This window comes from Hyposmocoma kahamanoa, unplaced genomic scaffold, assembly GCF_003589595.1.
Source record: "Hyposmocoma kahamanoa isolate Upper Pololo Valley unplaced genomic scaffold, ASM358959v1 84, whole genome shotgun sequence".
NCBI lineage: Eukaryota > Metazoa > Arthropoda > Insecta > Lepidoptera > Cosmopterigidae > Hyposmocoma > Hyposmocoma kahamanoa.
Window position 1 is genome coordinate 21,284 of NW_020654229.1, and position 16,402 is coordinate 37,685.

The 16,402-nt window shown below is 40.7% G+C and overlaps 1 protein-coding gene across 1 annotated transcript in view; it reads right to left on the minus strand.

The window, feature by feature from the left end:
* Nucleotides 1-411: 411 nt before the first annotated feature.
* The window catches only part of LOC113234485 (protein toll-like), a 38,286-nt gene continuing 22,295 nt past the window's right edge, over nt 412-16,402 (minus strand). Inside the window, exons 2-10 of the mRNA XM_026469819.1 lie at nt 12,121-12,337; nt 10,753-10,978; nt 8,932-9,186; nt 6,985-7,145; nt 6,563-6,772; nt 6,013-6,137; nt 5,002-5,146; nt 4,248-4,412; nt 412-2,428 (exon numbers count right to left, since the gene is read on the minus strand). Of these exons, the coding sequence (XP_026325604.1) occupies nt 653-2,428; nt 4,248-4,412; nt 5,002-5,146; nt 6,013-6,137; nt 6,563-6,772; nt 6,985-7,145; nt 8,932-9,186; nt 10,753-10,978; nt 12,121-12,318 (3,261 nt within the window). The 5' untranslated portion in view covers nt 12,319-12,337 and the 3' untranslated portion in view covers nt 412-652. The remainder of the gene's footprint in view (nt 2,429-4,247; nt 4,413-5,001; nt 5,147-6,012; nt 6,138-6,562; nt 6,773-6,984; nt 7,146-8,931; nt 9,187-10,752; nt 10,979-12,120; nt 12,338-16,402) is intronic.

Here is a 16,402-nt window from a genome sequence, read left to right on the forward strand (position 1 = left end):
GCGCTACGATGCCACAGAAGGCCACGCAGAAACACAGCCAAAGGCCGCTCTTTGCGATGGTTTCAAAAAATCAGTTTTTACCCGCCCAAAGTGATGCCTTCCGAATGAGTAACATTAAAAACAACGATCAATAATATTGCGTGCCAACAAAAGTTCCAGTACATACACTATTTCATATTCAGTAAATTATGTTTTTTTATCAAATGTTCAGGCATTAAAGCGCGAAACGCATAGAGAGCGGGTGCGGGCCGGGCGCGGGACGGGCGCGGGCGCGAGACGGGCGCCGCTCTCTGTGTGTTTCACGCTTAATAGCAATAATGTTTGAGCGTTCGCTAGATCATTTTGACACTGATCGTCCTGTACATTCTATAAATTATCCTAAGCTCCTACATATTGGCAGGTATGTTTCAAGAGATTCAAATTAATATCAAGGAGTTCCATGATGTAAGCAGGCGCAAATGTCGACTAATGTTCATATCATTTTAAGTTTTCACATTATTAAAACAATTTTTCAAACAATCCAGGACTTATTATTAGATACAGTACCAACGAAGAAACTGTAAGCCGACACTGGATTTCTCATTACGTTCCTGCGACTAAGGAATATCATTCTGATACCAGCAATTTCAAAAATTTGTTGTCCTTTACCATGTTAAGACGCCATTTTGCGCCCTCTCGGTATAACATCTTCAAGGTTTCTTGGCCCGTTGTCGTGTTGTGTAGGAGTCGGGTCGTAGTCGTCACGATCCAGCTGTAAGACAATATCTGCCGGAAGTTTGGGTATGTCGAACTGCTGACGTTTCGGGAGGACCATCTCGACGGGGCTTCGAGCCTCTTCACTACTTCTCGGCACGACTACGTCTATTTTGGGGACTGCTAATATTTTGTTAAGTCCGTTCGCTTTGGGCTCGGCAACGTCCCCTTTGGCGTTGTCTTTGGCGGCGTTGATGATTTTGCCGTCGGGCCTAAGCTGCGTGTCAATAGCACCGGCTAATTGCCTGACCAGTTTCTCTCCTGTTTTCCGAGCTTTAGCTTCGGCTTCTCTCGATCGCTTGTCTTTAAGAGCGCCTTTATGCGGCATGGCGTATCGTAACCTGTCCCAGAACCACGGATCGCCCCATTTGAGATACGTATTTGTCGATAAATACGCCTTCAACTCTGGATCCAGCTCTTTGTGACTGGAAATATCTTCTAATAAAACGACAATGACACGCGTTTTCCTCTCCTGCACAGCGTGCATATTCGCCGCGCGGAACTCCAGTCTCCCCCACAAAGAATCCAAGAAATTCTTGGAAACAACAATAATAGATCTCCTCGACGCGTCAACCGACGTCGCTATTTGGGCCGGGATCCACTCTCCTGGAATCCAATCCCGGTAGTGAACACAGATGTTGTACGCATCGGGTCCCGTCTCCAAACCGGGCAAGAGATGCTCTGTGACGAACGGTTCGTCTTTATGGCAGAAGGAAACAAAAGCATCGTACTTCTTGTTCTTGTCAATTTCTTCTTCGGGGACAGTCCAGCAACCTTTTGAGTGCAGCCAAACCCTGACTTCGAGCGAGTAGATGTACAGCAGAGAAACGACCACGGCGACGAGCAGTCCGAACAACGCCAGCGTTCCTCCAACACCGGCCGCAAGCCACGCGCTGCACAACTGAGCCGGGTTCAGCTTCTTCAACGGCACGCCGTCCGAACATAGCACTCTTTCGAAATCTAACACTTTGCGATGCCATCGCTGCGCTAAACTTATTTCATTTTTGTACCAACAATCGCAGCTGAATTGGTTTCCTGCGAGTCTCAACGTTATATTCCTCTCGAGTAATTCCATAGGTATCCTGCTCAAACTGTTGTTGGACAGATCCAGCTCCTCCACAGTCTTCGGTACATCGCCAGTCGGTATTGTCTTCATTCCGAGACCAGAAAGGTTCAGCGTCTTCACCTGCGTCATGTTCAACGCGAGAGACGCGGGCGCGCCCCGCAGTTGCAAATCAAAAGTTGCGTTCAAATCTATATTGGAAGGATACACATTCGGTTCTGAGAGACAATTCAGCTCTATAGCTTTAGTATGCGGCCGATAACGGCAAATGCAACCACTTGTGCAATTGTACTTTTCCGGTATTTGGCACGTGAAGTCGCTTAACTGGAGGGTTTTAACCAGCTTTCCTTTGACTGGCTTCGGGTCGGCGCACCGAGCGCGGCCGACGTCGAAGACGGGCTCCGTTGCGCCGCTGCGCTTGCCGCGAAGTCGCTTGGCCAGGTTGTACAGCTGACAGTCGCAGACCAGAGGGTTGTCGTCAAGCAACATGACCCGGTCGCCTTCGGGGTCGGGGTTCAGCTCCAAGGGCGCGTCATCCAACCACAGGAACGAGATCTGGTTGTGTCTTAAATCGATCGTGATGTTGTTGCTCAAGAAGTTCACTTGATTCCCCTGCAACGAGAAGAAACAGCGAAAGGCTTGATTAATGGGAAATCAGCATTTCCTTCTTTAATTCTTACAACTGTACTCCAGAAACTTTAGCTCGCTGCTTAAAATGATAGGTTATAAACATTACAAAATAATAATTGCCTAATAATAATAATAATAACGCGACACGTCGAAATACAAAATCGATTGACTCGTCCAGTCAAGAAATGACTGGCAGTAACTTCAAAGCGTGTATTATTTTGATATTGTTTTAATTACTTTGGTTGTTTTGAGCTGAATAGTGTATTTTTTTATTATATATATAATATAATATAATATGATTATATAATATGATTTTGCTATTCTCCAATTCAAGGCATTTTTCTCTCTCAATATACTTTGAGTAGCGAGAACCGATTTTTATTATCTCCAGTGTCAAGGCCTATATAGTGGCGAACTAGGGGATGAATCCGGGTTTGCGCACTTTTCGGTGACCGATTTTAATAAAACTTGGTAATTTGTAATAATTCCACGTACTTTTAAGGTCGGTTTTTTTAGTACTCTGTACAGAGATTATTGTTATAAATAGTTATGTATTCATTACGTGCAATAAATTCTTAAAATGACGAAAATGGTTCAGTTAAAGCCAGAACAAATTTAATTCTGATTGTTCACCAAACGGCTCGAATGTTCACCGGGTAACCGAGGTAGTTACTAGTGGGTCGGTACTGTAGTACAGGCAGCTTAGGTTTATATTTAGAATTGTTTAAATAATAAGAGTGTGGATGTCTAACGGACCTCTTGGTAGTTCTAGACGAGGCTTCGACCAGTAAAGATGAAATAAATATTCATTTACGGAAATATCCCAGTTTTATGTTTAAAAGTACCTCTGCGCAAGCCCCAGATTACGTTCCCTGTTATAAGATGGATCACTCACTAACTTGGATGGATATGTCACCATATTTTATTTATGATTTTATGAATATATTGACCTAGGCTTATGTGTATAGTTGTTGGTCATTTATCCAGATGAACAAGAACTATCTGCAATCAAGGGAAAATATATTTGTTTAATTTTTATGAATCTTGAAATGTGCTATATCACCATATCATAGTTATGTCGTTAGGATAATTGGTGTGTTTTTTGAATTGTTCTAAGAAAGTAGGAAAATCTGATGGAACGTGGATAGCTGCAGGACGAGGACTGAGGCAGCTGAGAGATCAATATTGATGTTCCCCAGTGGTCGCCCGATGGGTGCTCAAGCCTGTGTCGTCGTCGTAGCAGCGTGCACGTTGAAGATTGTTTGTTGATGTTTAAAGATTTTTAGTAGCATTCAGCCAAGCTAGGACTTTGACCGAAATAAAGAGTTAGGGTTTAGATAGTAGACCTGAGTAGCTACGATAGCTAATGAGTAATTATATTTGGAATTGTTTGATTAGGATGTTGTTATGGTCTGTCCTTTTAGATAGGTTTTTGGCAGATTAAAGCCACAGCCTCCTCGGTGGTTTTGTTCGTTGATAAGGTGATGGCTTCCGAGCAGTGTGTGGCTAGCCTATGGTAAAGGCTGATCACATATGTAAGTTGCCTATCATAGGTAGGGCACTAGCTATATGTTCCTCCCTTCAGTTGTGAGGAAGAGGGATGTAATACAAGCAGCTTAGGTTTGTATTTAGAATTGTTTAAATAATAGAGTGTGGATGTTGAACAGACATCTTGGTAATTCTAGACGAGGCTTCGATCAGTAAAGATGAAATAAATATTCATTCACGGAAAAATCCCAATTTTATGCTTAAAAGTACCTCTACGCAAGCCCCAGACTACGTTCCCTGTTGTAGTACTAACCATGATTTCGGTGATGTTGTTGTACGACAAGTCGAGGGTGTGAAGCTTGGTGAGCACCGGGCCGGCGTCGTCGAACAAGCGTGTCACTCGGTTGTGGTGGAGGGAGAGGGTCTCGAGGTTGACGAGGTAGTTGAACGGGAAGGACGACGCGAAGTTCTGGTAGTCCTGGGAGCACACGTTATTAGTCTTACAATGCGCAAGCGATGGCGGACAAGTTCTGAAATTTGTCGAGTTGAATGCGCGGTCGTATAGGTTTTAAGGCTTTCGGGGTTATTCACTGAACGATTATTACTATTGATCAAGACGTAGGGTAGTCGTCGACAGATATGACACTGGACCCGTTCCGAAGTAGGTATGGGTAATATAGCTTTTTCTGAATATGGTATTAAAAGTATATATCGATATTGGAAACTATATACTCATGGTCGCAGCCGGCGTGCGCGCTGCGTTGATACATTGCCGTTACTGATATTCGGAATCAGATTTCGAAACTATATATTATTGGATATAGCCCGCGCGCGCCCTCGTGCGTTGCCGTTTGATGCCTCGTACGTTGATTAAATCGTATAGTCCACCATTGGACGGGAACGCCTTCCGCCAGAATACAATCGTTTCCACCGAGAAATTAATTTCTCTTCGTACAGTTTCGAAGATGCATAAGAAACGGACATCGATGTTGGCACAATATAGAGATTCAGGAAGTGTATGCGACGCGTAACGCCGATCGTTCGCCTGTGGCGAAGCGGCCACTCACCCACTGGTCGGCGGCGAAGCGCAGCCGGTTGTGCGCCAGCTGCAGGTGCGCGAGCGCCGCGGGCAGCGCGCCCGGCGCCACGACGCGCAGCGCGTTGCGCGCGGCCGCCAGGCGCCGCAGCGCGCCCAGCGCCGACACCGCGCCGCTGCGGACACGCGCACGTCACGCACACGTCGCGCCCGACCGCCCTCCAAGGGGCGCCGGGCGCCAGGTCTTACACAGCAGTGCCCCCCTCATCGAAGAGGTCGTCCAGGGGACGTGAGCGTTCCTATCTTTGACCGACTTCGAAAGAGGACAAGTTTCTCCATTGACCTGCTTTTTCCTATGTATCACGTAATTACTCCAGCATCCGTTAACCCAGTTTGATATTTTTTTGTAGAAAGGGGTACCTCGGGTACTGGTCCCATTTAAATACAAAAATTCCACCTCCAAAAGTAACGCCAGACGAGCGCAATTTTGCAAGCTGCGCTTTTTGATTTACGCAATTTGCGCTCGACCGAAATTCGGTTGGAGCGCCAACCGAACGTATTTTATTCCCTTACCTTTTAAGCGTTTATAGCAAACCGCCTTCCCCCCCCCCCCCCCCCCCCCCCCCCCCCGTCCACGTAGTAGGCAACTCAAACTACGCACTCGCAAAATTACGTTCGTCTGGCCTCACACTTAGGGTAGCAAATAAGGAGATAAATCATGTTTATTGGATTTCAACCACTTTATACAACTTGGCAATTAGCTGCAATTCTACAAACTTTTGAACTTTTCTTAACGAAAAACAAAAGTGCTGGTGAACCTACAGTCACATGGAACTTGTCAACATATGCCTCACAGTGACAAGCACAGTGGCTTGACAACTACCTTCAATAAGTCACACACTCATTTAACATGCAATGAATAATCTTCAAAATGTTCCTGTAACGATGTTTAAAACTATAGTGAGATCGTGTCGCTTACCAGCAGTCTCACGACTCGTTCGTCCCGTCATTTGGTCCCATGAATAAAAACTGTAATACTTACACCGGCAGCTCCTCGAGTCGGTTGTCGTTTAGAGAGAGCGTCTGCAGCGAAGTGAGCCCGTCGAAGACGCCGGGCTGCAGCTCGACCAGCCGGTTGTTGTCCAGGCAAAGGCTGCGAAGGTTGTGCTGGAAACAAAAGCGGGAAATGTTTGCCTTACTTTCAAAACGGAACCCACAAAGTTTGTAATTTTTGGAGAGCCTAAAATCCATTTCTGTAAACCGCTCTAAACTTTTAATTTCTACTAACAAAGAGCTGTGTAAACAGACTGAATAAAAATCGCCGTACAGCCAACTGATCACCAATATCTGGTATCAGTGTCCGTACTTGCGAGAGGAAAATAACCTCAGCACAGAGTACTAATATAACTTAGCAAAGGAATGTAGTTCCACAAACTTTTCGGATGGCTTTCTTAAATGTTAATAAAATATATTAATTCTATTTTAGTCGTGTCCTTCCTGTATTTTGGTCTGCTTCAGGTAGCAATTTTTTGTTTTCCTTTGGTTAAATGTAAATTGTGTGTCCTGTACAACAAATGATTAAATGCACTGACCTGATCCTGGAACAGCCCCTTCGGTAAACTCTCGATCATGTTATTGCTGAAATCGAGTTCCCGGATCGCGTGCGATCCGCGGAACATGTCCGCAGGGATCGCGGCGATCCGCGATCCGACGAACGACGCGATGTCGAGACGCGGCAGGTGCGAAAGAGCCCCAGGGGATATCAGCAGGGGCCGATCGCCATCTTGCGAGTTCACAACAAGCTGTGAAAATGTTTACGATCTGTTGAAACGAATGAAATGACTCACATCCGACAGAATAGATGTAAGCAACTCTACTCTATCAAAAGCAGTATTCGTATGAAAGTAAGTACGTAAGTATCGTGGTGTTCTTTATTTAAATTTGTTTTATGGATCTGAAATTGTACGCATTGTTTGTTAATTGAAAACGTATCACTTGGACCGTTAACACGCACCTTGGTCAAGTTGGTGTGCTGGGACAGTGTATGCAGATTCTCAAGTCGGTTTTGGTAGACCGTGATGTTCGTAAGAGCCGGGAGAGCCGGAGCAAGGGAGAGGAACTCGAGGGACCGCAGGCGGTTGTTCTCCAGGCTTAGCACGCGCAGCTTGGACAGCCCTGCAACAGAGACGTCATCGAGTTTTAATCTCCGTTTTCTGGATTATGACCAGAACATAGTTTATTTCAGACATAACAAATCATGTTGGACTAAAAAACACCGACCTCAAAAATCATTCATCCCCTAGTTTGGCACCCTTAGAGGTGGAATATTATCTTCAAATTTAAATGGACCACTACTGAGGTACATTGTTTCCAACAAAAATCGAAGTTTCATCAAAATCAGTTCACAAAAACAAGAAGCCGAAGTCATGGCGTTACATACATACAAAAAACCACACAGTCGGATTGAGAACCTCCTCCTTTTTTTGAAGTTAGTTAATAAGAATTATAAGATAGTAAGTATTTCAGTTTGTATAATAATCGAATATTGGTGTAAACTATTTTAATTCGTGCTATTTCTTTTTAACACATTCCAAATCCTTTTCTTTTTGTCTCTTATTTATCTTAGATTAAATTGATACATAATTGTTATTAATCATAACGCAATGTAGTCGAAATTAATTTGTTGAAATCGTAAATTGGTCACCATAGGACAGGCTCTGCCTAGTGTGGGACCAACTGCAACCAAGCTATGTTCTGGACCCACTAGCGGAACCAAGCAGTGGGTCCAACAGTTCTAAACGGCTTGCAGACATGATATCACGTTTTTGTTAACTGCCTCTGTGGCCGAACGGTTACCATGCCGGACTGCCACGCAGAGGTCCCAGGTTCGATTCCCGGGCCGGGAGAAATGTTTGTATGGCTTACATTTATTTCTCTCGTGAGTTTGGGTGTAATTTGTGGTTGTCTATGTGTGTGTCCATGGCACCCGCGACACAGGGTTTCCCTAGTGCGGGGCTATGTTGAGAGTGTGCGTTATTATTTATTCAAATTAAATGTTAAAGTATAATAGTTTTTAGAAATTTTTACGTATTGCTGTCTGTCGCGAATTATGTCGCGATTTAGTATAAGTTTTGTAATATCAAGCATTAATAAATTTAGTCTGTTATGATACCTAAGAGTAGGGAACTAACACGGCAGTATAGGCATCTCAAATGAAGGTGAGATATCAGGCATCTGCTGGAAGTGCACTGATTGGTCGGCAATACAGTTGGTAAGTTTGCACAATGTTTATTACTAACGTAGATACAGTATTTGTTGACTAGACAGCCAGAAGATAGAGTATGACGAATCAGTAACAGAATTAGAATGAGATCGCCACTTGTACTGAAGGTACAAGGGGGCATGAAGCGGTGGCAGAGGAAGGGCTGTAGGGGTATGTGTGGAGGCCCATCATAGGGATCAGAGGATCCCACTAGTTCAGATCCGGAGGATCGATATGAGGTCAAGGACCTGTTAGGACAATTATAGTAGTCCTATGAAGTAGAATGGAATTAGAAGAAGTGTACAAGAAGAAAGATACTCTAAGGTTGTTGTGATAGATAGAATGTCGCATATGTAATTTACATTATGATTGAACCTTAGGCGTGGCGACACTGTCTGTACTTGTGATGTCAAATGGACGTAGTTAAGCAAAAAGGATCCAATCCACAAAATTATCAAAAAATGAGTTACATGTACCTAAAGTGGAACCTCGTATTTCAGCAAAAAAATCCAACATGTAAACATAAATAAATAAATACATGGCTTTATAAGTTTTGAAAATAAAAAAAGAGTGAGAAACACTTTTAAACTTCAAACTGCCAAAGATCGGAAAGTGACTGGATGTGCATTGGATCCTTTTTGTTTAACTACGTCCAAAAACGCATATTATTATTAATAATAATTATAACAAAGCACTTACCGTCCAAAATACCCTCCGGTAACTCCTCGAAGTCATTCCCCCAGAGCAGCAATGTCTCCAAACTTCGCAATCCCCTGAACAAGTCTCGTGGCAGTTTCCCGACATGAGTCAACGTGAACTCCAACATGCGGAGCTGAGAGAAGCCGTCCAGGTCGCCTTCGTGGATGGTTAGGTTGGCCTGGTTGATGGTCAGCATTTGTAGCTTCGGGAACTGTGAAAGTGCCTCGCGGGGGAAAGTCAACGGGTTTGACTCTTCTGCAAGAAACATCAAAACCATACATATAAGGTAGTTGCTATGTTGAGCCGAAAGTCGAGCACTGCTGCAAAATAATCGTCCCGGACATAAGCCTATAACACGCGGTACTATAGGAATTAACGCATTGGCCGAGTAAAATGGGTTTTATTCATTTATTTGCATTTCACATGGATGATAAACTTATACATATGATACCCTGTAAGGTGTAGCAAAGTTACAATGGAATTTAAATACATTGCAAGCTTGAACGTACTTGTTAGACAGTGAATGGTACCCCTTAGATTGTCAATGGTTCAATATCTATATTCTTTATGAACGTTAATCCGTTCACTCTCTTGCTGACTTCCTCCTCTCTCAGCCGGACTGCCACGTTTATCACGCGTAATATAATTCCTGATTTACTTATATTAATAATTGTGATCAGTTTAGATTATTTACTTAAGGACTATGTTTGGTGAGCATTTGTGTGAAACAAATCCCAATAAACAAATTGGCAGCAAGGCGCTATTTAATTTCAGCACACATTCCCTGCACGGTCACGTCTCGATAACTTCCACAGTTCTTGGCCTTCTTGGCCCAAGTTCTTTGAACAGTACTTAATTAGTTTAGATAATTAATTATATTATAGATTCTGTAATTATTAATAAACATAATTATTACACAATATTTTATCCATCTATACTTCGTTTTTTTAGCATTAGAAATATTTTCAAAGAAGTTTTTTATCGGGCACGGAATCGTGAAGTCGCGTTATCGAAACTACCAAAAGTACTTCTTTTAATCGAATTCAAAAAAACAAGCTTCTCAATTCGACTGTATTTTTAACCAATTTTGACGATTCTCTTTTGTTGACAAGAGGGTACCTCATTAGTGGTCTCATTCGCAATTTGAAGAAAATATTCCACCACTAAAGCCGGGTTTTCACTATACGAGTACGCTCGGATAACTAGTTGGTCGCCACTAGTCGGAGGACTAGGTGGCAAATTAGGAAATGAATCCAATTGGATTTCATCCACTTTCCGTTAACCGATTTAAATAAATCTTGGCAAATAGATGTAATTCCACAAACTTTTGCGGTCGGTTTTTTATATAAAAAAAATACATTATTTTCCCGATATTTCTGAACGGTTACACGCTCCATGGTCACGGGTTCACTGGCCAGCGGCAGCGGCAGAAAGCGACCACTAGTGAGGTACCCCCTTTCCAACATAAAAGATTCATCGAAATCGGCCCACAAATGTGTCGGAGTAATCGCGTAACATACACACAAAAGAAATACAATCGAATTGAGAACATACTTCTTTTTTTGAAGTCGGTTAAACTAAATCATACTGAGATGAGAAACGTTTAATCAGTGATAATCATTTGATTCTGAAATCTACTATATTTTTTTTTTTCAAAATAGCCAAGATGGCGGCCAGAAAGCACCTATGGTTCTGAAATTTATAATACGAAATTTCGTATACGAAACACAATTGTATTTGTAGTTTTCTGATACCTCCATTTTTATATATGGCCGCCGTACGTTTTCCATTCCATTTAAATACACTTTGATGAGTACTCACGGTCACCGTAAAGAAAGAACGTTTCCAAATCCATCCCGTTGACCATCTCCTTCGTGACGTTTGTCTCCGCCGTGGCGTACAGCTGCAGCTGTCGTACACTGCTGGCTTGCAACCTTCGCGGCAGGCACTCGAGGGCGGCGAGCGAGCAATAGGTGAGTTTCAGGTCAATCGAAGCGTTTTTGCCGTACGAAAATTGGGGCAATGTGGCACAGGATATGTCGCCATCCTGAAATACATAAGATATCGTAAATCAACGTAATAACACGGTCTTGTTTCGAGTACCGTCCTCGGCTACATCTTGACATTTCATCAGGTGATTCCACAATCACATCGACTAGATCCACGATCTAGTCGATGTATAAATAGCCTATATGTAATACTTATTCAAACATGCATATAAAATTTACATTTAAAATTACATATATATGTTATACATACTATAACACAAGCAAGATTTATGTAAATTCTATTATACTTATAATAAAATTTAGGCGCTATTTATAAAAATGAATCTTTATGCGTGAACGTGAACATCCACTCTTAGAGGTGGATGATTTTCTTCAAAATTAAATGGGACCACTATGGAGGTACCCTCTTTCCAACAAAAAAAAAGTAATGAAAATCGGTGCACAAATACCGAAGTTATCGCGTAACATACATACAAAAAAAACATACAGTCGAATTAAGAACTCCTCTTTTTTTTGAAGTCGGTTAAAAATTTAGTGTTCGCTTACAAAGTAGCACGTATCGCATACTGTCCTTACAATAATATTGACCTCAGTGGCCGAACGGTTACCAAGCCGGACTGCCACGCGGAGGTCCCAGGTTCTATTCCCGGGCCAGGAGAATTTGTATAGCCTATATTTATTTCCCTGAATTGCTCTCGACGAACGGAGCTAACGGCTGCTTGCGGTTAGAGACTTAATTGACTCTTTAGAGTGCGCTGTTTTGTATCGGGTTTCTTTTTTCAATTTTATTAATTTAATTTTAAGTTTTCTGCCCTCGTAACGCAAAAAGGCACAACTTTGCGTACTTTATGCAGCAGTTGTGCCTTTTTTGTGAGAAAGTATCTAGAGAACTTATTTTATTTAATCTAACTATCTCTGTGACCGAACGCTTGCCACGCCAGACTGCCACGCAGAGGTCTCAGATTCGATTCCCGGGCCGGGAATCGAATATTTGTATGTCCTACATTTATTTCTCTCGTAAATTTGGGTGTAATTTCCATGCCACCCGCGACACTGGGTTTCCCTATTGCGGGGCCATGAGTGTGTGCGTTATTTCAATCGCCATACCTATGAAAAGTAGGTACAAGGCAATATAGCATTACGACACTCGACGATAACAGTCAATTTCCTTAGCACTTACGTTGCACTTGACTTCCATCCAATTCCGCCGCTGCTCCACTTTGAGAGTGGCTCCTTCGGGGTAGCACCAAGCCTCGACGCTCTTGAGGTTGTTTCCGAAGGCCACCGCATCGCAGGTGCAGCCCGCGGGACAGGACTCCGTGGGGATGCTGTAAGGGACGGCTAGTACCACCAATAGGGGGAGAAGGTGTAGCTTCATCTTTGGAGGTGTGGCATGGCTGAAACAGACGAGAACCTACGTTAATAACCGGCTTCAAGAAAAGGAGGACGTTCTCAATTGGACTCTATTTTTTTGTGTGTGTGTGTTACGCGATCACTCCCGCATGTGTGAATTCAGATGATTCGTTTTTGTTGGAATTTGTGTACCTCAGTATTGGTCCCATTTAAATTTGAGAAAGAAGAGAATATTCCAACTCAATCTGGGTGGTGGCAAACTAGGGGACGAATCCGGTTTCACGCACTTTCCGGTAACCGATTTCAATAAAACTTATAAAAATGCATGTAATTAAACGAATTTTTGAGGTCGGTTTTTTTTTAATGAAAAAAGTTACAACTGTGACACAGCAGGAAGGTCGTTTCGTTTCGTTTAAGAACGGTCCCCACGAGAGCAAAAGGGATATATGCGCGCACGGCACGCGATGTTTTAACAAAAAATATTGTCAAAGATTAACTCATTTTAATATATTATCATTAAAATATCAGAAGGAGCAACAGGTCCTAAATTTTTTGTTTAAATTACTAAATCACGTTATAGATTGTCCGTTCCTTCTGTCTCAAATAAACTTGAAAATACCTAGAATGTCAGCCAGGCTGCGTAATTACAAACCTTTTGGTATTGAACTGCGAAAAACCAATTTACTCGACTGAGAAAATACAATAAAGTTTTTCAAAATTGTGAATTGGATATTTTTAGTGATAACAGTTTTGCTGAATTTTTAATTTTTGCCTAATGTTTGCTTAGTTTTGCTTAGCTTTATCTGTTTTTGCTGTTTGAAAGTACACAAATTGTTGAATGTAAATTTGGTACTTATGATCTAGTCATATATGTATAAAGTTTGCTTGTCATACTCTCGTGCTTCCAAAACCATATTACCTTTATGTAGGCAATGCAGTGCATTTAATTTAAAAGCGTGCATAGTACTAGTTTTAAATGTTTCGTTTTTATAAATAATTAACGTATCTGTATGTAATTAGTTGGTAAGCCTTGCTAAATTAATAAATATGAAAAAAATACGATTAAAATACTTAAATTAAAAAAAGAAAATAATGTAAGTAAATGATATAAGTCATTACTGTAACTACGTTTCTTCATCTTTTTTTATACATTTTAGTGTAGTTTTGCAAATGTTAACTGCTCACTTCGACATCGCGATTCGCGCGCGATCACCAAGCGAATGCATATCAACGCTTTTTACCTTCCTTCGACGGCGCCACATTTTGAGTGGCTGCAGTTTATGTACCAATATACTTTATCGAACATTACGAAAGCGTTTACATAGACACCAACAACCTGACCAAAAAATCCGGCTTGACGTGCTCTTGTCTGTGTCTACGTCCATCGCATAAACAAGTCAAATGTGATGACGTCTCTGAGCGCGCTTGCGCACTGCATCCGATTCGTATTCGTTCCGAATCCGAGTCTATACACTGTACACACAAACATACACAGTCTCACCGGAGCGAGTAAGCAAAGTATGTATTACAAATCATGAGGCATGCACTGGGTTGCATATTTGTTTCCTCGAAATTCATACAAAACCAAAATAATTGTTTTTAAAATAAATTATGCATCTTCTGATTACAAAATCACTTGCCCGTGGAAGGAAACGTCCGTGTTTACCCGTTTACCAACAGTTATGGTGCTTTTGCAGTTTATAATGGCAGAATCACAGACCACATAAATACTAGTAATAGACTGGTCAGTGGGCGGGGTCCGCGTTACCTAGCTTATGACCAGACGGTGATATGAGTGTCAACAGCGCGTCAGTCGTCGTTCAAATGTTATACTTGATTATTTTGTGGAAAAAATAGAAATATGCCGAATTGTGCCATTATATCAAGACGCGTGAGAAGCTAAAGTTTAAAAAATACTCCGGGAGTGATTTCATTTCATCGGTAAGTACTAAAATTCTGTATTATCTAATATTTTCAACAATACTATAATTTCGAAACAAAACTATTTTCTTGCAACACAGTAACAACAATATACATTGGTTGCTAGCCATCGCTGCCGTCAAATGAACAATTCGAATGACGCTCAATGAAGTGCTTGCACTAGCGTCGTATTACACTTGGTACTGGGTCCGCGTGTTGTAATCAAATTATCGATATGTAGAAACTCTGTATTTAGAAACCCGGTTTTGGTTAAGTTCAACATTTGTTTTATTATAGCGGTCGGTACCAATGTGTAAACATAAATTGTTTACAGGTATTTAAAAGCTAACAATTTTGATTACATCGATTACTTAAATGTTTGGTCCCAATACTCGCATTTTTTAAATTTTCAATCTAAAAACGATATATTAATGGAAAAAAAGGAAATATAGATAGAAGAGGCACAGTATCGATAATTTTACAATGCACGTAAGCTCGTGGAGTATATAATAAGACTTAATGAGATTGGAGATTTTCTTTCCCTTATCTACATGATTCCCATCTCCTTACTTGCTTATTATTCGTCACTTTCGTCTGCTTGAGTTCTTAAAATTATCACAGGCAGAATGTACATTTGCAGTTTTTGAATTGATTTTTTTAGTTTCCCGCCGGATCCTTTTTAAAGGAGAAACAGGCTGAAGCAACAGGCAGTAAAAGCTGGGTACCTACTAAACATAGCACCATTTCGACGCCGGATAGCGATCTTGTGGTATCTCGAAAAATCTAAAAAAAGAAAAGGTGTAAAATCCTTTTACACCAGAGCCGAAAAACTATTTCAAAAATATATTTCTCTTTATATCGAGTTCTTAGGTTTTCGCGATTGTTATACATAGGAATGTAACTATTTTTCCGGATTTAAATCGCGTATATTTGTTTTTTCAAACAAACCGACGTTTCGGGCCCTTTACAGGTCCCATGGTCACGGTTGACTGAGGTGGTACAGTCTTTAACCAGTTATGTCTAATATTGATGCAAACCACCCTATTTTTTCACTATAGTTACAATAGTTATTAATTAAATACCTTATTTTTAATTTTACAAAGAAAACATTCCAATTTACGCTACATTAAGTTTTACAATTAAGTTTTATATAATAAAATAATTTTTTTGAAAAAACAAATATACGCGATTTAAATCCGGAAAAATAGTTTCATTCCTATATATTTCTCTTTAATTTGAATTAGTAGAAAGTCAATTTTAAAGTATGATTATGTACATCATACTATATAGAAAATTTTGCTATAGGCATTTTATGATATGACATTAAATTATATACACAAGAAAAAAAATAACCGAACAATTTATTAAGAAATGAATCATTTGGTTAATCAGGTAATATATGACATGAAACTCAGAGCCGCCTTCACAAATTATAAACCACATCTAAATGTGAAAACATTTCTGAACTGACAATCAGTTATTTTTTGGTCAAGTTTTCATGAAACAAATGATTCGCTTCTTCGCCTTCGGAAATAAGTATCTTCATTTTCTTGACACGCTGGTGGCTATAGGTGTAGTCATGTACAATTCGTTCAGAAAGAGGTAATTGTTGAACAAATATATCGTATTTCAGGGAGAATAAAGATTTTTATAATGACTGTGTGTTAATATTTCAATCCTTCCAGTGTGATCCGATTGACTTGAAATCTAGTAGGTTAATGAAAGTACGATGACAGTATAATAAATCATCAATACTGTGATCGTAGCATGTAGCTGCGTATACGCACACGCCTGCGTAGCTAACATCAATTAATATTTGCGTGTAGTTAACCTTATGCGTATTTGGTAACAAATGTGTGCGTGTAAAAGTCGGCTTAGCTAGTTCTCGAAGAAATTGCTTTAAATGCCTTTTCCATATACTCCGTAGTTAACCCTAATTATAGCAAATTATAAAGCAATGCCCAGTTCAACATTCCGCTAGTTATGAAACATAAAGTCGATATCAATTAAATGTCACATCCCTATCTGTAGATTGTCAACTTTTTGCTTTTGTTCCAAGAAATTTATGTTCATAGGATTCTTAGCTTTTATGTGACTAGTAATAATAAAACCTTATTAGATCCAAGTAGGTTTCAATTTTTTTTTACCAAATGTTTTTTTTTATTGTCTATTTTCGTTTGATAATATAT